At 48.9% G+C, this 18106-nt stretch overlaps 8 protein-coding genes across 8 annotated transcripts; 4 read left to right on the forward strand and 4 right to left on the reverse strand.

Moving 5' to 3' along the window:
* Window positions 1-1622: 1622 nt before the first annotated feature.
* Aspvir_004280 (phosphatidylinositol-3,5-bisphosphate binding protein HSV2) lies at window positions 1623-2706 on the forward strand (the record flags this gene model as incomplete). Its single annotated transcript, XM_043267511.1, has 3 exons — window positions 1623-1691; window positions 1759-2115; window positions 2176-2706. The coding sequence occupies 3 exons, from the start codon at window positions 1623-1625 to the stop codon at window positions 2704-2706; spliced, it is 957 nt and encodes a 318-aa protein (XP_043123446.1).
* A 352-nt stretch (window positions 2707-3058) lies between these two features.
* Window positions 3059-3999, reverse strand: Aspvir_004281 (uncharacterized protein; the record flags this gene model as incomplete). Its single annotated transcript, XM_043267512.1, has 2 exons — window positions 3059-3881; window positions 3944-3999. 2 exons carry the CDS (start codon window positions 3997-3999, stop codon window positions 3059-3061), a joined length of 879 nt encoding a protein of 292 aa, XP_043123447.1.
* Window positions 4000-4479: 480 nt separating this feature from the next.
* On the forward strand, window positions 4480-6364 carry Aspvir_004282 (dynein family protein; the record flags this gene model as incomplete). The annotated part of the gene is made up of 6 exons (XM_043267513.1): window positions 4480-4600; window positions 4689-4850; window positions 4946-5328; window positions 5387-5480; window positions 5536-6158; window positions 6221-6364. 6 exons carry the CDS (start codon window positions 4480-4482, stop codon window positions 6362-6364), a joined length of 1527 nt encoding a protein of 508 aa, XP_043123448.1.
* A 505-nt stretch (window positions 6365-6869) lies between these two features.
* Aspvir_004283 (spermidine synthase) lies at window positions 6870-8640 on the reverse strand (the record flags this gene model as incomplete). Its single annotated transcript, XM_043267514.1, has 3 exons — window positions 6870-7265; window positions 7318-7624; window positions 7691-8640. The coding sequence occupies 3 exons, from the start codon at window positions 8638-8640 to the stop codon at window positions 6870-6872; spliced, it is 1653 nt and encodes a 550-aa protein (XP_043123449.1).
* A 510-nt stretch (window positions 8641-9150) lies between these two features.
* On the forward strand, window positions 9151-9861 carry Aspvir_004284 (uncharacterized protein; the record flags this gene model as incomplete). The annotated part of the gene is made up of 2 exons (XM_043267515.1): window positions 9151-9319; window positions 9407-9861. 2 exons carry the CDS (start codon window positions 9151-9153, stop codon window positions 9859-9861), a joined length of 624 nt encoding a protein of 207 aa, XP_043123450.1.
* Window positions 9862-10805: 944 nt separating this feature from the next.
* Window positions 10806-12741, forward strand: Aspvir_004285 (putative serine/threonine protein kinase; the record flags this gene model as incomplete). The annotated part of the gene is made up of 3 exons (XM_043267516.1): window positions 10806-11307; window positions 11388-12233; window positions 12299-12741. 3 exons carry the CDS (start codon window positions 10806-10808, stop codon window positions 12739-12741), a joined length of 1791 nt encoding a protein of 596 aa, XP_043123451.1.
* Window positions 12742-13129: 388 nt separating this feature from the next.
* Window positions 13130-15414, reverse strand: Aspvir_004286 (putative AMP-binding enzyme; the record flags this gene model as incomplete). The annotated part of the gene is made up of 7 exons (XM_043267517.1): window positions 13130-13257; window positions 13340-13619; window positions 13698-14744; window positions 14807-14842; window positions 14918-15065; window positions 15138-15208; window positions 15274-15414. 7 exons carry the CDS (start codon window positions 15412-15414, stop codon window positions 13130-13132), a joined length of 1851 nt encoding a protein of 616 aa, XP_043123452.1.
* A 706-nt stretch (window positions 15415-16120) lies between these two features.
* On the reverse strand, window positions 16121-17452 carry Aspvir_004287 (SET domain protein; the record flags this gene model as incomplete). Its single annotated transcript, XM_043267518.1, has 1 exon — window positions 16121-17452. One exon carries the CDS (start codon window positions 17450-17452, stop codon window positions 16121-16123), a length of 1332 nt encoding a protein of 443 aa, XP_043123453.1.
* Between the last annotated feature and the right edge of the window lie 654 nt (window positions 17453-18106).

Genomic DNA, 18106 nt, shown 5'->3' on the forward strand with positions numbered 1-18106 from the left:
ACAGTCGAAAAGCCCAAGCACGCCTCCCCCATGCGGTACCTTATTGTTTTACTCTTACCTCGACTGGTAGTGTACTATCCCTATCCTGGTCTTTGCTTCTCCAGGTTGAAAGAGCAGGCCTACCTTAATTGATGAGAGCGATGTGGATGAGTACGGAGTTTCTTTCTCTGCAGCTAGAGCATTTACGCAGTAAGCTAATGTCTCTAAAATGCCATTTTATTATCAATCTAGCTCATGCAAAAGAGATAGCTACCTAGAGTAATGCGAAGGCGCTCAAGGATTCAATTCAGGGGTTGATACTCTGTGCAGTGGTGGGTCTCTCTGGCTTTATGCAGTGTATACCTTAGTAATTTATTGTATCAAAAGTTCAAGCCTAAGGTAAGGTATCTACCTTACGTCCTCTGTAATCATGATGTTCTGCCTGAGGCAAATACGGCACCACCATGCTGAGCTTGAACACAATGGATGCCTCATTTAAGACTGGTCATAAATCGGAATTCTTTGAAACGGGGCCAGAAGTAGCTATATACAGGACCAAGCTCTGAATCCACTCAAGGGTCTCTGCCAATAGAAGCAGGCTGATATTGGTTCAACTGTACGAACAATCATTATCCATTCTTCGAACAATCAGTCAAACCAGGTTATGGACGCTTTCTTAAGGATTTCTAGAAAAGAATCATCTTCTCTACCCCTGGCTCGTATGGCAGAATATCAACAATGATTTCTAGAGGTAGCCTAGCGCTACACTTGTGTTGAGTGCTCAATGAAAATACTGATGTCGACGGCTCATGCATGAGACACGAAGATACCTGCGGTGCTTGTTGAGAGCTCCATTATCTGACCTAATGATGAGACCAGCTCCACACTTATGTGACATTCAAACACTAGCACAAAGACCTCTGTTCTCACTGATAGTTGTTTAAGTGCAAGCTCCAAATTTGATCAAGAACATGCGTTCCAGGTTGATAGCAGTAGTTGATCATGTGATGATAACCGCCAAGTATGACCCTGCGGATACCTCAGTCACTATCTGAGTCCTAGTGATTCTGGGGGAGCTTGAAACCTTTCGTCATTGCTCCGAGGTCTTAGCCTGGCGGCCTCATCACAAGGTCCAATCCAAAATGTTTTATCCAACATCGAGCCGTTCTTGAGTTGACAGTATTCTTCTGGCGTTACTCTTGTCTGTCGTTCATTCAGCGTGCACTAGCAAATATTGTTCATCGACACTGATTCCCATCCTTCCAAATATTGACTAGTACCTATAGGTTCTTCATGGCTCCTGTCATCGCCTCTCACTATGGATACTCGACAGGTTATCGATGAGTCCGTGGGGCCATATTCTCTTTCTGCTAGCTTTAATAGTGACAATAGCTGCTTTTCTGTTGGGCTGGATACCGGATTTTGTGGTAAGAGTTGGCCTCCAGCGATCAATAGCGTTAGAGACTTGCGTCGCAAAGCCAGCACAGCTAAATTTCGATCGATCAACCACAGTCTTCAACGCGAATCCATGTGAGCTAAAAGTATCACGGGGTACATACATCCTCCCCTGAACATGCGCCATTTCTAACTGCCCTTTTCTTCTCGACAATGCAGATTTCAATGCTGGAATAGGTGTAGTGGTAATGCTAGGCCAGTCAAACTACCTGGCTATTGTTGGTGGAGGAAGAAATCCCAAATTTCCTCAGAACAAGGTGCGCAGCTTTCTACGTTAGACAGCTTGCATATTTTGGTAAATCTGACTCGTGGGACTCTTTGCAGTTGGTGATCTGGGACGATGCGAAACAAAAAGCAGTCATAACACTCGAGTTCCGTACGTCTGTCCTCGGTGTTCGTCTATCGAAATCGCGGATCGTTGTGGCTTTATTGAATAGCATACACATTTTCGCTTTTTCCAATCCTCCACAGAAGCTCTCAGTCTTCGAAACGACCGACAACCCGATCGGTCTGGCTTGCCTAGGGCAGAAGTTACTCGCTTTTCCAGGAAGATCTCCAGGGCAGGTGCAGATCGTCGAGCTGGAAACGGGAAATGTCAGCATCATACCTGCTCATAGTACTCCGCTGCGTGCCATGGCCTTAAGTCCCGACGGTGAAGTGCTGGCAACAGCGAGTGAAGCGGTACTATAATCGCCCCCTTCTGTGACGAAGTCTATACATGGTTGACCTGTTACTGTTCAGGGTACATTGATACGAGTGTTTTCTACGAGCAACTGCACAAAGATGGCTGAACTGCGACGAGGAGTTGACCATGCGGTGATCTTCTCACTTGCGATTTCACCTTCGAACAACATATTAGCTGTCACATCGGATAAGTCTACGCTCCATCTGTTCGATATCCCCCATCCACGAAATCAGTCCCGCCGAAGCCAGTCACCTTCCTCGCCGTCGGAGGAAGGGACAAACCAGAAATGGGGAATCTTAGGCAAAATTCCCTTGCTCCCGCGAGTATTCTCTGACGTATATTCTTTCGCGAGTGCCCATTTCGAGATTGGCGAAGAGTCGCCGCCAGGGTCACTCTACGTTCCCTCTTTAGGAACATCGTTTGCACGACCGTCAAAAGGCGTCCTGGGCTGGCCCGACGATCGCACCATACTTGTGGTAGGCTCTGGCCGAGATGGGCGATGGGAGAAATTTGTGATTCGCGAAGGGGATGATGGGAAGCGGCATTGCGTGAGAGAGGGTTGGAAAAGATATCTCGGGGCCGGTTGAGGCAGCTCCTTTCTCCCCACATTGATATCACGGGTTGAAATTAATGCATAGTATAGAAGATATGCACCTGGTAATGTAATAGTTAAAACTATCATTCCTCGAAAAACTGTTCCTGTTCCAACGATATGATTCGAACAATATGGGACGTATTGGTAGGGTTTACCACGCCAATTTCCTTCTTGTCATTGATAAAGATGAGCAGGACTCTTGTGCGCTGGGTAGCCCCAATCCAGAGGTTCGAGTAGGCGGTTCGAAGTCCGTTCTACTGCAAGTTGCCACCTGATGCGCATGTTCCTCTATTAATCACTAGAGAACGGACAGGCGCAGCAGCAATTGATCATTTGATTTCGTATCAGCGTCGACGATCATCTCTTTCACGATCCCTTCGTGGTACTGGGGAGCGGGAGCGCGCAGGCGATCTCTCCCTGTGAGATTTTTCTCTCCGCGATGATCTGTCTCTGTGGGAACGCTCCTCTCTGGATAATGACCGGTCACGCCGATGTCTCCGTTCTTGAGAGCGAGATCGATCCTCGTCACGGTGACGGTGATGACGATGGCGGTGATGGCGGCTCGATCGCTCCCGACTTGAATCTCGTCTGTGAGAATGCTTCTTCTCCTTGTTCAACCGTTCAAGAGCTCGCGCGACTTCTTCCTTCTTCTCTTCGATGAGATATTCTTTCATAGGGTCCTCGTCATCATGGTTCATCATCAACTCCTGAAGTTCTCTCTCTTCCTTGAGCAGGGGCCGACTCCGCACCTCATCCTCTCTGGATTCACTGGGCCTTCGCTTCTTGCGTCTTCTTTCGTCATCAGTATCCTCACCCCTTGCCTTCCGATCAGTAGTCTCGCCCATCAGTTTCGCAACGTTATCCTCGTCTTCTTCGTTGTCACGTTTCTTGTATCTCGCATGGTCCACTCGAAGCATCCTGCCCAAGACTGTTGCCCCGGTCAAATTATCCACAGCCAAATCTGTACTGCGCTGGTCCTCATATTTTAGGAACGCGAATCCTCGACTCTTCCCGGTTTCTTTGTCCCGTATCAGATCCACATGAACTGGCTCTCCGTACTGTGAAAATATTGTTATAATGTCACCTTCTGAGAGATCGAATGGCAGGCCCCCGATGTAAATGTAGGCCGTATCCCGATAATCTGCGTGCCAGGAAGCTTCAGGTGGGCTAGGAAATTTCAATCATGTCAGTAATATGAAGCTGTAAGATTCAGAATGTACAGAACGTACACTGCATTTTCAAGTTCACGCTTGTTGAGCGCTTGAGTTTGACGAATAGCATTCATAGTCGACCTTCGTAGTTGACAGGTTGTTGTATGTAGTCTTTGGCAAAAGTGAAGATGACGAGGTCGCTTGACATTCGCAAAAGCTCCTAGGTCATGGTATCACGGGTGGGCTCCGCGCAAGGTCCCACCCGCAAAGACGGAGCGGGAAACTCATAATATTATGAAACATTGTTTACATCCAAGCAGTTTGACTTTAATTTGCTCTAGAGGAGAACTTCTATTTACTATTAGAACTGGATATTTCTGGACTTAACCTATTGACTATATCGCTTACTCTCAAGTTCGATTCATCCGTCGATTTGCGGGCAGGATCACAAGCTACAGCACCCAATCTTGAACGTCCCCTGACACTGTCCGCCTCTTTCCCTTCCCTGTGCGCAAGGCCTCAAGATCGACGCGTTAAGCAGGTCGGAGCTCTGATAAAGACTTCAACTAGTTGGAATGGTCAGCACAGGTTGAGGAGGGTCGATCTTGGACATAATGTCTGGAAACAATAGTCGACCGTCAAGTAAAGATGGCCCCAAGAAAAACATCTGGTCGTCCATGCTGGACAGTGTCGCAAATGGAAAGCGCTTGCCCGAGAAGAATCTTTTGATATTAGGTGCGCAGGCTTCTAATTTGTTCTCTATCATCCCTTGGTTGTAGTTGAAGCTCTGAACCGGCTTGCTGATCTATCAAATTCACTTCAGGAGGAACTCCCGAATCACAGAGGGAGTTTATAGAGACATTATCCGCGGACACTTCGGATCCTACTTTGATCAGCGAGAAGCGCAGGGGAAGGTTGCCGCCAGTCGCCAATCAATTCGCATTAGGATACACATATCATGACGTCCTGGATGCCGACCAGGAAGGTAATTCGGCCTTTCTCCAGTCTTTACCCCACAGCGCTACCATCGATCGGGCTCTTGTGATCATGATGATGGCTAACCAGTCGTTTTCGCCTCAGATACCTTAGCTCGGGTCTCTGCATATCTTCTTTCTGAACCGTCCTTGTCTTTTGCACCGCTCCTCAAGCCACTCTTAACTCCTCAATCAGTCTCAGAAACTTTAGTCGTAATCCTGCTCGACTGGTCAGACCCCTGGACATGGGTTCGAAGGTTGCGGGAATGGGTTCGTTTGCTGCGACATGTTCTCATCTCCCTTGACGATGAGACAAAGATTGTAATGGAAGAGATCATGACGGAATGGAAAGACCGGAAAAGGGGCATGGATTTTGGTTCAGCTGGAGCGCAAGGATTGGCCAGCTCCGGAGGACCAGTGACGATACCTCCCGGCCCTGGTGAATGGGATGAAGGGCTTGGGATCCCCATGTGTGTGGTTTGTCAAGGGGTATGTGGCGCTAGATCATGGTGAACGGAACAGACAGGGCTGATTGCTACTTGAACAGGCGGATAAGATCGAGAAACTGGAGAAGGATCACGGATGGCGTGAGGAGGAGTTTGACTTCATCCTTCAGTTTATGAGGACCATTCTTTTGAAACGTGAGAGTGGCCATTCTCCTAAACGCCTTCGAGAAATTGTGCTAACCGCTAGCAGATGGCGCATCATTGATATATACCACCCCATTCCTCGCCAACTCCCTGCAGAGCTTGATACATTCGTCCCTTGGAATACATTCCTTATTGAAGCGACAATCGCTCAAGCACAATGTGATTGATCGAGACAAGATTTTGGTGCCTCCGAATTGGGATTCATGGGGCAAGATTCGGATCATCAGAGAGGGTTTTGATATGGAAGGTGTATCCACTGCTTGGTCCATTGAGATACAGGATCCTCCCGAGCCACTTACTGGAATCGCCGATCAACCTCAGGACGACAGCGCAATAGGTGCCGAAGACGGGACCAGCGCTGTGACAATATTCGAACAAACGATCTCAGATCCGAAGCGCAATACCGCGATGGCGCATCCCGGGAACCAAAATAGCGCGAACAAGATCGAAGTGGAGACAATGGACATGCAGAGCTTCCTTGCCAAGCAACTAGATGTCCTGGAGCAACTGAAGCTGGAAGATGAGAAGGACCGTGCCACAAAACAAGTGCCTCAACTTGAAATGTCGCCTTTAGAAGATAACGGTCGGGTCAACGAGCACATTGGGCCGGTGCAATTCAACATGGGAGGTATCCAAGTCGACGCTGACGATATGCTGCGGAAACTCAAAGTAAGCTCCCGAATCCACTTGGAGGAAGATGTGCTTCGAATGTTTATGCTAATCGTTCGCAGGAGAGAGAGGCTAGCCGAGCCCAGAGAAAAGAGGTCGTTTCGTCACCGGGGGATGAAAAGGCACACAATCAAGCGTTGGCGAATTTCTTTGCAGGCTTAGTCAAGAAACCTGGAACGAGTCCGCGTGGAAGCCCGTCGGCTTGAATTCCGATGAGTTGAGTTGAGCGCCCTTTTAATTGTACTTTTATCGTTCCCGTTCAGTACATACTCCAAGGATCGAGGATATCGGCTTGGCGACGCTCTTTGTTTTCGATACCAGAATAGCCATTACGGTGGATTAGGAGTCTTAGAGTTGGGCGACATATCTGACTAGCACATATTCCCTTTGTCTATCTGCGGAGCTATATCTTATCCAACCGAATGATATCATAATATGACCACCACCACCACCACCACCACCACCAATTACTGTTGGATTGTCTCGGGGGAATCTGCGAGGTGCGCGTCTTGTGGTGGCTAGCTGCAAAGAAATTGGTAGCACGTCTTTCCGACTTTTTTTTCAAGCTTATGATACGTCGCATACTTTCATGAACATAAGGCTGAGCCGGAGCTTTCAAAACACGTCGGATGATTCTTCACAATAAAGCTGTGCAAGCAAGAGACTTTTCAGAAGATTGATAGTAATACATACACAAGTATATAAATCATTTCACCAATTCTCCCAAACCGCATCCGGCATGACCGTCCTCATGATCTCCCAATGGGCAATTGCACCACGATCCTGGTACTTATGAAGACGGCCCGTTTCTTTCGCAACCAGAACACGCCTTCCGCCCTTCTCGATCTTGTCGAATTGGGCTGGGTCAACCTCGTGCTTGGGCACAAGGTAGTTTTGACGAGACCTGCTTCCCAGGAAATCGGCCTTGACTGGGTCCCTGAAGCGAAGGGGCGTGTTGCTTTTCTTGCAAAAGATCACCATGTTGGTGAAATCGAATTTGGCATCTGCCGCTGCGTCTTCGCGGAAGATTCGGCACGACGGGAAGACTGCCTTGATTGTTCGCACGGTGAGTGCGGCTGGGTAAAGTGAGATATCGCCGGCGTAGTTCTGTGGATATTATCAGTGGATGAGGTGACGGAGTTGGAGGGGTGGCTCTTACAATGGCAATAACACCATCGTCTTTCAATAGGTCATATAGACCCTTGATGAACTCGATTGTGAAGAGCTCGAGTGGTTCCGCCCCGCCCGTGAAGACATCGTGGACAATGTAGTCATATTGAGCAGGGTTGGGGGATTCCTGGGCACGCTTCACAAACACTGTAGCATCTTCAATAGCCGCAATGTGATTGGAGGGTAGGTGGAAGTATTCCGCGGCGAATTTATGCACAACCGGATCAATCTCCACGATTGTGGTCTCGATTCCGTGCGTAATCAACGCAGCGGGGGTGGTGCCAACCCCGAGTCCACTAAAAAGGTTCAGTCAGCTGACTGCCTTGCCTCCACAAATTTGACGTCGTGGCATGGTTGCTTACATGACGAGAGCCTTGCTGTTGGCATCCACGCGCGCCTCGCCGTGGTCGGTTTCGATCAAACGGATGGCTTCGAGCATAGCAAACACAGCATAGATGGGGTCCTTGACCTCGGGATGGTAATTGCGCGGCATCTTTGTCCATTGACCACCAAGGAGACTATGATCACACCGCATCACTCGGAAGCCATCTTCCAAGTTCTCCAAAACAGATATGTACCCTGTGGAAGAATCCTGTCTAGCGAGAAGTTCATAACCTTCCACTTGAATAGCAGAGTTCAAAGCGGCAGTTGTGCGGCCGAAGGGCATGTGCACATTAGACGTGAGAGAGAAGAGGATAGATGGAACGGCTAATATCAGCCATTTGGATGGGATGGCAGCCGAATAGAAGCTCGCAATCAGCAATTGAAGGCCGCCACGGCTCAGAAAGAAGGTCAAGCCAATGAACTTCGAGATAAACGCTTTTGAGAAATGTTCTCCTACGGAGTAGATAACATAGGATCCGAGAAGGGGAATATGCTCTGTCATCAGGTCTCCATGCTGGTTCATGTTCAGGCCCGCCTGCAATAGTTTCCCGGCACAGGCCACAGAAACCAGTACCAGAGGGTAAAAGGTAAATATATCAATAATTAGCGGGCCGGTTGGATTCCCGAAAGATGAGCTCTGGTGAAACATGAAATACTGGATGGTCGGCACCCAGAATGCGAGAACGGGGACCAAATATACTGCTCTGCGACCAGACAGCCGATGGATCACGTCCTTAAAGAACCAGCCAGCAGCGGCAGTGACAGCTACTCCATACCCGTGAAAGATATGGGACGGTGCAGAGCCAAAAACCGGTGACAGTGTCAAGAGAAAGATAGGCGAATAGAAAGCAGTGAGGAACAGCAATGCCACACCTGGCAGAAGCTTCTCAAGCTTGACGTGCTGGAGCATTCCTCCTGGAGAAGACATGATGTCGAGCTTTCAACGTGTCTGTTTCGGCTCTGTATCCAACTGTCGAAGTAATCAGCTGCGGCTAGTCTGCAAGGCTTCAACGTAAGGGCCTGGTTATTTCAATATCATAGCATCGCGCTCGACCCTTGAACAGTAAAAGATGCGAACAAGACGCCGATAAGAGACGGCAGCCCAAAGGAAAAGAAGAGGCCCAATATAAGGACCAGAATGGCAAATATGAAACAAACAGGAGTAGATAGCTCTTACATGACCTCTTTTCAGATAGAATGCCGAATATCCATCGTCTGGCCGTCTGTGGGCTGTTATTCGCTGCTGGACTGACGGCGGCGGAGACGAAGGGAATTTGCCCGCCCGCAGCGTTCCGCAGTGCTTCTTGGGAATTACTCGAACTGGTTAGTCTCAAAACAGCTGCTGGTGGCTCTTTTGGCTCTTTCAACACCACTCCGTCATCTTGATTTCTCTCTGTCACCATATGTTAGCTCACCGCTTATTGGTTTATGTGCAGACATGCCTCATTTCCCCAAGGGTACTGGATTCGAGATGAAGTCAGACGGCGCACAGCGGAACGTCAAGTCCAGCTCAGTGCAACCGTCCCCTGCCATGAGAGTGAAAAACCGTCGCAAGCGCTATCTGGACATGCATCCGGAGTACTTCTCCGCTGACCTTGAGCTCGCCGGTCCGCTTGCTCTATCCTCGTTTTGCTTAAGAGACTGATGGCTTCTTTGGATAAGAGGCCTCATAAGCTAATATTCAGCTCCTGTAGACCCGTTGCTATACGATCGACTAATCCGCCGGTTCCAAACACCTGCAGAAAGAGAAGCCGAAGGGAGAGCGAAAGGGTTTTCCGGTATTCTTCAAGCGGACTTGCAACGCTCGGAGGCCAAGCTTGATGCTCTCAATAATCCCAACCCCCATGCGATGTTCAGCTATAGTCGTGGTCCAAGCGGGGAGATCATTGCGGAGGACGCAGACGAGATACCCACAAGCAAAGAGGAAGCTGAAAAGCTTTGGCGCTGGGAAATGACGATGCGTTTCCTGAAAGGGGAGGACTGCGACTTTGACTACGCGCAAGTTGACGAGAATGATGAATACGATGACTGGACTGAGGAGCAGGAGCGTTACTTTGACGACGAAGAGCCTGAGTGGATAGTTGAGGGGACTGAAGATGGGAATATCAAGTCTCGCTTGCAGGGAGAGACAGGCATACAGGATTTTTGAGCGGTTAATGACCCTGAGTTGCCGTCTCTGACAATGAAGTTCGAGCAGTCGGCGGGTTTTCGATCAATCAAGGAGCGGAAATCGCCAGGCTTAGTGACTCCCACATCCGTGTGCCGCTCGCAGGTCCGCGCAAGACTGGCACTCAACCACTCAAGCTGGAAGCAATGGAATGCACTTCCAGCAGTTTGAAGTTTCTTGTATCGGTGCCGCCGGGCTTCTGACAGCGGCGACAGCCAGGAAAGCGGCCTCTGAATGCATGGTATGGGTATTCTATTCCCACGAACCGCTATAATCGCATCTAAGGGCTTGCTGTGGGTGGTCGATACCTGGAGTTGACCAGTTGGAAGAACGCTGAAACTTTCTTACCTACCCATAGGCTCACTTGGTAAGACCAGCGGATGGTTGATTGCTTGCTTAGTATGGATACCTCAATTCACTGGACTATGATTGCGCTCTGATCATTGGACAAGAATCGTCGTCTCGACAAAGATCATACACGGCGCCTTACCTTTCGCTAACTCCAACCTACCTACTCCATGCTTCATCGAGTCAGGTAGCAAGATATCCGATTTATGCGCTTCCTGGAAAGCGATCGATATTGCGCTATGTTCACACATTCCGTCAATATATGCCGAATAGTCAGTCATGCATCTTTGATGAGGAAATTCGAGCATAATGTCGTGATGTCGTGCCTTAGGCAAGCAATATGACTCCCAAGTGTCGGTGCAATGATGAGATAACGTCCTCGAGTCGGCGGCACGACTTCGCCCACCCTCTTTTCCTCTCCTTCCTCACCTCTTTCTCTCTCGCAGTTACCTTTGCGCTTTCCTGATCATTCAAAGAACAAGACTTCGCTACATTATACTTTAATACATTTATTCAACTCATTCCCTTATCAGTCTGCTACTGTTTGTTCCTTTTCTTGAGCAACTACAGTACAAAACATGACTCAGTCTGAGTGTTCCTCGCCTTCTGGCAGAGGAGTGGTGCAAGGGCATGAGCCAGGCTATTATTACCCCTTCTGTTCTGAAGAGTCAAATCAACAGATCATAGCAGGGGGTATCCATACTGGACGCTCTGAACGTAGCACCGAAACAGACAGCTTGAATTGCAGTCCTCGGGCATATAAGAGATCTGACGATGTGCCATGCTACACGAATGACGCCGGACCCTCGGGGAAGGAAAGAAGCTCCTTAGCCATCGATACATTGAAGACTGCGAAGACGGGGACTACAGCCTCGACATCACCTCAGTCGGTTTTCAGCTGTCCCCAGCCCCATTCATCATCTTCGTCATTTAGCAATCCGGCTCCCAAGCAAGAACCGCTCAACCTCGCATCTATCTCACTCAGAGGTCTATTTCGTCGTTTAGACCCTAAAGTTGATGACGTACACAAGTCGGCTATGCACTCTGTCCTCAACATCTCCACTAAGAACGACGCCAATAGTATGTAAACCTTCATCCCGCGAATTCGTGCGGCCACTTGAGATTATGTCTTGCAAATTACTAACTCATCTTCAACATAGATATCAACGAACAGTGCGAGTCATCATCTTCGGGCGTAGTTAAGGAGACAGGTCGTCGCCTTGCTTCTCGGTCAGACAGTTCTCTGATTCTCACGAAATCTCGCACATGGGGCACAATCCCTGACGACTTCGAGATACCAGGCTTTTCGATTCCAGTGGACGGGAAAGGCAAGTCTCCGCTTGCAGATGCAACTCTTCCCGAGGCTCTCACAGTTGATAGCTGCAAACTTGGTGACGAATTTGTCGACACCAGCATCATTCCTGGCTTGCGCGGCAAGGTCATCGGTAAAGGTGTCACGGCTACTGTCAAACTGATGCACAGGAAAGGACCCGGAAAGCAGCACTATTATGCGGTGAAGGAATTCCGCAGAAGTCGCAAGGAGAGCCTGCAAGCTTACGACAGAAAGATCAAACTGGAGTTCAGCATCGCCAAGAGCCTGCGTCATCCTAATATCGTGGAGACTGTCCGTCTTTGCTCCCACGCAGGCCGTTGGTCTCATGTTATGGAATACTGCAGTCAAGGGGACTTGTTTACAATCGTGCAACAACGATATCTTTCGTTCGAAGGTCAGCTGTGTCTGTTCAAACAACTCTTCCAAGGCGTCGCATATTTACATAGCATTGGAATTGCGCACCGCGATATCAAACTAGAAAATTTGCTCTTGGCAGGAGACAGTCACTTAAAGATCACCGACTTCGGATGCGCCAAAGTCTTCAGTGAGCTCCACCGAGATTTGCGGTCAAATGACGGAGGATGTGCGGAAGCATTTGGTAAGATTCGCAAATGTGGCCCTGGGGTTTGTGGCAGCCTGCCATATATTGCACCAGAAGTTCTGGCGGAAGACCGTAAGTACCCCTGCACTCCCTTTGCTACTTTATGTTATGGTCTCCTAACCGTCGTTCGATCCCAGGAAGCTACGACCCACGCTTGCTTGACATATGGTCTTGTGCCATCGTCTGCCTTGCCATGCTCCACTGCGGTACGCCATGGGGAGCCGCAGAAGAAAAGGACGCCGGGTATTCTCGCTATCTCAAATGGTGGGAAGAGTTCTTGAGAAGCGAGCCGGTTGGAATTATCACAGGGGATGTGTATCCTAAAATCGGGAAATTCTTCTCGGATCTTCGCACAAAACCTCTTCGGCGTCTTATCCTACGGATGCTCCATCCTATCCCAGAGAGACGGGCTACCATCTGCGATGTGATGAATGATCGCTGGGTCAAGAGGATTGAATGTTGTTGTCCCGAACCAGGCAAGCCGTCTAATTGCTTTGAGGAAGTTGATGGCATAGTTTATCCAAAGGTTCACAATCATCTGCCCCCAGCGAAGAAAGGCTTCTTCCAGCGCTATATCTAGCGCGATGCTTGCGTGTGTTATTCGACCATCTTTCTGCAGACTGTTCAGTCATCCTCTCGTGTTTGTACGTGTAACTGATTTGAATATTGTCTTGCTATTGACTTTGCTTCGCGTGCATATAATGGCTGCAATTTTGAGAATGGCTACTTGCTTTGTCTCGGTACAGAGAAATTGCTATAGTTGGATTTCAGGCCTTATGTCGATATTTCTGTAATGATATCCAGATTATTCGAGTTCTACTCAGGACAGCGCTTATGACGGTAAAGATGACTGAGGAATGGCAAAGAAGATGTTCAATGCGAGAAATACGCTCCTGCAAGTCCTTCTATTGGAAAACGATCGTTATCACTCGGTAGGTTCTAGAATAACCTCGGTTCCTCTCCAGGGTCTAATTAGCATTGCTCTGCTCTTTCAAAATCCTGATGGCAGTCTCCTTCAGCTTGAACTTTTGAATTTTGCCGCTCGCAGTCTTGGGGAAAGAATCGGAATGTGAAAGGAAGAACACATATTTCGGAACTATTAGCATGATAATTCTGGTTAGTATATCGATGTATTGTAGGATGCCTTGCCACTAGATGAAAAGGCAGGAGATGCTTACCGAGGTGGTTACTCAGTCGCTCGCGAACCCACTCTTTGATCTTGTCCTCGGTCACTGTCCTGCGATCCTGCTCCTTGCAAATGATGAAAGCAGCCACCACCTCACCGTATCTCTCGTCTGGAACACCAACGACGGACACATCGGCCACGCCGGGGCAGGTAAGGAGACAGTTCTCGATCTCGAGAGGGTGAATGTTCTCGCCTCCTCGGATGATGAGATCTTTGATACGGCCCGTGATCGTGATGTAGCCATCCGGTGACATGGAGGCTTCATCGCCAGTCTATGGTCCTCGGTCAGATGTCCTGCTACCTTATGGTGCCTAAAGTCTAGGAACGCCACTTGGGGAGGGGTGGCTTACATGCATCCAGATCTTCCCTTCTTGGTCTGCGATCATTACTTCGGCGGTCCTGTGTGGATCGCCCCAGTACTCCTTCATCAGTAAGTACCCAGACACAGCTAGCTCGCCCCGGGTGTTGATGGGGAGTATCTTGCTTCGATCTGCTGGGTCCACAACCTTGGCTTCAACGTGAGGCATCAGTCTACCAACGGTACTAATCCGTTTGTCTAACGGGTCGTCGGTTGCTGTCATGGCGGAGACAGGGCTAGTTTCTGTCATGCCGTAGCAGATGGTCAATTCTGTGAGATTAAGGACCTTATGCAGCTTCTTCATGAGCGCTTCCGGAATACTGCTACCAGCAGCGATGCCTGTCCGGAGAAACTCAAACCCTTTATATTCTACTTCACCGTCCTGAAGCAGGCCGAGCTCTTCAAGGAACATGGTAGGCACGCCATATAGGGCTGTACATTTTTCCTCCTGCACGGCTTTCAGAGTGGCACGGGCGTTGAAGGATTCCGTGGGGAATACAATGGCGGAGCCGTGAGTAGCAGTTGCCATGTAGCCCAGAATGCATCCAAAGCAGTGAAACAAAGGTGGAGGACAGCATACAATATCCTTTGCGGTCAACCGCATTCGATCACCAATCTGAGCACCATTATTCAAGATTGAGCGGTGGCTCAGGCATGCTGCTTTGGGCATGGCCGTGGTGCCTGATGTAAATTGGATGTTCACTATATCGTGAGGCGAGAGGTCCTGAGGCGCCAATGGATTCGCATCAGCGATATTGTCGGACATGACGGACGTGAAAGGCGTCAGGCTCCTGTAGTCGGACCAATTGACTCTGCCGGAAGAGTTGTCAACAAATATGACGTTCTTCAGTGAAGGCACCACTGCGGACTCTAATCTTCCTGTGTGGAGATCCTGAACAAGGTGCTTGAGTAGTGGGACATTGCTCCGGGGGTCTTTCCGCGGTAAGTTGGACTCGGCACTGATGATCAAATGGGCGGCTCCAAGGTGACTTAACGCCGAGATGACTTGAGTTGCATTGAAAGAAGGATTAAGCGGTACCTGAAAGGCGTGGTTCAGCGGACAACTGTTCATCGGAATCGGCCGTTCATGTTGGAACATACCAGGATGGCTCCGACTTTGAACAATGCATAGGTTGCCTGCAAGACTCAAATGTGATTAATCTCCAGCAACGAACGCAGCTCATGGGAAGTGGCTAGAAGAAGACGACATACAATGGCATACTCCGAGGAATTTCCAAGCATGATGCCGACACGGTTCCCTTTCTGTACACCCACGGATTCCAGTCCCCGCGCAAGGGCATTACTTTTGGCATCGAGTGAGGCGTAGGTCAATCTGTGATTCTGATGCTTTGATATGACACTTTAAAATGCACGAGAGTCAGTCATGTTGCTCAAGTCTAGCATGATCGACCTGCAAGATCAGTCCACGTACGCTTCCTCATCGCCATATTGGCTGACAATACTGGCGAAGTGGTCTCCAACAGTAGAGTCAATCAAAGGTGGCTTAATATCGAGGTAATGTCAGCCTGCTTCAGATACTCACTATTAATCCCATAATGCGTACTCACCTCTCTTGGTCCACAAGCATAGCTCTGAGTGAGCAGCCCTCGTCGTGCTGACGGCACTTTCTGGAGAGCCCTCAAGGGGAAGCCAATCCCCCAGTTTTGACGAGGGAGAATCCCCGCGCGACGCACGGTAAACATGCGCATGCTATCGATAGTTCATAGCTCTCGCGAGCTGAGACGAGTATAGAATCCGAGGCCACAGTGAATCGGGCCCTCAGCTGTCCTGTACACGACCCCTTCCTCCGGGTCTGTCCTGAGGGCTAGCAAGATACAATGCTTCTCTATTCTGTTCACTTCGATTGAAAGGCTCCTCCTTAAGAATTCAAAAGGATACTAACAAGCAATACTGGTTCATTTGAATCATGCAAGGATTGAGAGAGTGTGCCTGGCTGTTTGGTTTCATAGTGGGTGAAGCTCCCTTAATGCTTTCCCCGCACGTGCCGGCTGCAGCAAATGCGGGGTTGATGAGAGGTCACTATTTCCGAGGAAAGCATCGACCTCTTGTTGACAACTAGTGAACGACTAGGTACTCTGTGTCGAGTAGACTAGTTTACTCCGGGGCAGCATAATGGCTTCATCCTAGTGGAGTAAGCCAGAGTCACTAGACTTAGACTATCTGGAGGCATTGAGGTCCCACTTGGTGGAGTCCGAGGCTAGCCGAAGCAGTACTCCGTAAACCAAAGCAAATAAATAAATACCAGACCTGTAACTTGATTATTACATACCTCTGAGTAGCAGCTCGGTTCTATCCGAATAACAGTGGTGCTTGAACATTAATCCCAACCACACAAACATGACAAGTGCTGTAAAGTACACAATCAATGGACTAACGAGAAAAGTTGATGAGAATTCAAGCCTCAGTCTTCTCTTCGGTGGCATCCTGCGAGAGACAACCAGGTTCCCCGCAAAGACACTTCCTATTCTTCCAGTAGCCTTTGCCATAATCAACAGTAATCTCCTCGAAAATGTCAATATCCCTGACTGCCTGGACAGCAACTGTGATTTTCTTGCCAACGGTCATCTTGAGAAACGTTGTCGACGGCTTGCAAGAGTGATTGAGGTACCGAGTCCAATTACCGTACCGTTTCGCCGATATCAAAGCAAGTGGATGACCTTCATCCATCTTGGATTCGTGCAGCAGAGCGTATACACGATCATCCTTGTAGTCTACAGGCCGAAGCTCCCCGACATACTCGTCGAGGATGTCTCCCTTCTTGAATCGGGCCAGAGCCCGTACTCCAATTCCTTTATGAGGGTAGTTAACAAGTTCAACCAAAAGCGTTGCAAGAGTCGGGCGAGATATCCTGCAATTGCATTCGCGCTCTGCATAACAGAGATCGCAAGGTCCGTCGCGGTCGGGAACGCGAATCGTGGGGTCTTTCTTGTCTTTGAAGTAGCTGGGATTGAATATATTCCCTTGCTCGATGTTGATCTGGTTGTGTTCTTCGTACAGAGGCCTTCGAAGAGAGCCATTTGCAATGACTATATGATGAAAGTGCTCTTGAGCCAGATCGAGCCTCGGAATCAGTGCTTGTTGGAGCCCCGGTATCTGTTTGTCCGCATGTTTCAATAGCTGGCCTTGCCAGTCCAAGCCTCGCGACTGCGCAAAGAGGTCAATGCTGGTCCGGTTTTCCCTGATCTTGAGCATCAAAACTGCCCAGACCACTTGATCTTCTGCATAAAGTGCCAACCGGAAGGCTTCTGAGAGCGCGCATATGGCCAACATCCTCCAATTAAACTGTCGAATGAATTGGCCAACACGGTGTGTTTCCTGCTTCGATGTGTAAGTCCAATCGTGACCGCTTGGCTGGCCTACCTTCGCAAGCATTTCCTGGCGAATAGCTCTGTCTAATAGCCAGGTTGCTTCTTGGTGTTGAGTTTTGTAGAAACGTAGGTCCGGAAAGCGTCTGATACGGTTCTGCATGAGGTGATTGCGAAGCCAGCAGAGTTGATGGATGTCGTAGTACATCGCAGCCAGAATATCGTGAACCAGCTCCTTCACACGCATTACACGCAATCTTGCCATCAGCTCGTTATCAGCGTCTGTAGCTGGAACGTCTTTCTCAGGAAGGCCTTCTTCATTCCGAGGAAGCTGGAATCGTACTTTCTTGGACGTCATGGGCTCAGGTCGTTCTGTCAGATCCTCCACATAGTCGTCGGGCGCTCGTCTCTTCTCTGCCATTGTGCCTTGTTGCTTACCTGAAGCCTTGAAATTGAAGCTGATGAAATATTGCAGAAAGAGGACGAGGTTTGATGTTGTTTGACTGCCAGCTGTATCAACAACTAAGATGTTGAGCGAGCGTTGAGGGAGAAACCACAAGGGATTAAATGCCAACTCCTATGGTGCATAATATTGCAAGTAAAAATAAAAGATTGACTATGATCCTTGGAATTGTGACATCTGAAACATCTTTCATTCACATGGTTCTTTGAGTACCCTTCACGTCCATAAGGACAGTGAAAAGAACCTCCTTTGTTCCTATTCTTATAATCGCGTTCCAGTCTAGGTTTTATGGATTTTCCCGAAACTGAACGATTCTTTGATCGTTTCTTTCATTCTACTGGAATTTTCCTTGTTTCTTGATGCGAAAGAGTTAGCTGTGTGAATGTGACTCCTTGTAAATCCAGGCTTCCCTTAAGGAAGTGGGCTTGGCTGACGGATGTCATGTGGTGGGGAAGCTTAACTGGAGACATCCAAACAGACAACTCCCCACTTACTAAGGTAGCTCCTTGATTGAGTCCTCGTTCTTTTCTGATTTCATTGCTCTTTACTAGACTCTGGTTGCCCTCATCGCCAATTTTTCTCTGCAATCCTCTACAGTTTCTGTGTGCGAGC

The sequence above is a fragment of the Aspergillus viridinutans genome (assembly GCF_018404265.1).
Source record: "Aspergillus viridinutans IFM 47045 DNA, scaffold_2, whole genome shotgun sequence".
Classification (NCBI taxonomy): domain Eukaryota; kingdom Fungi; phylum Ascomycota; class Eurotiomycetes; order Eurotiales; family Aspergillaceae; genus Aspergillus; species Aspergillus viridinutans.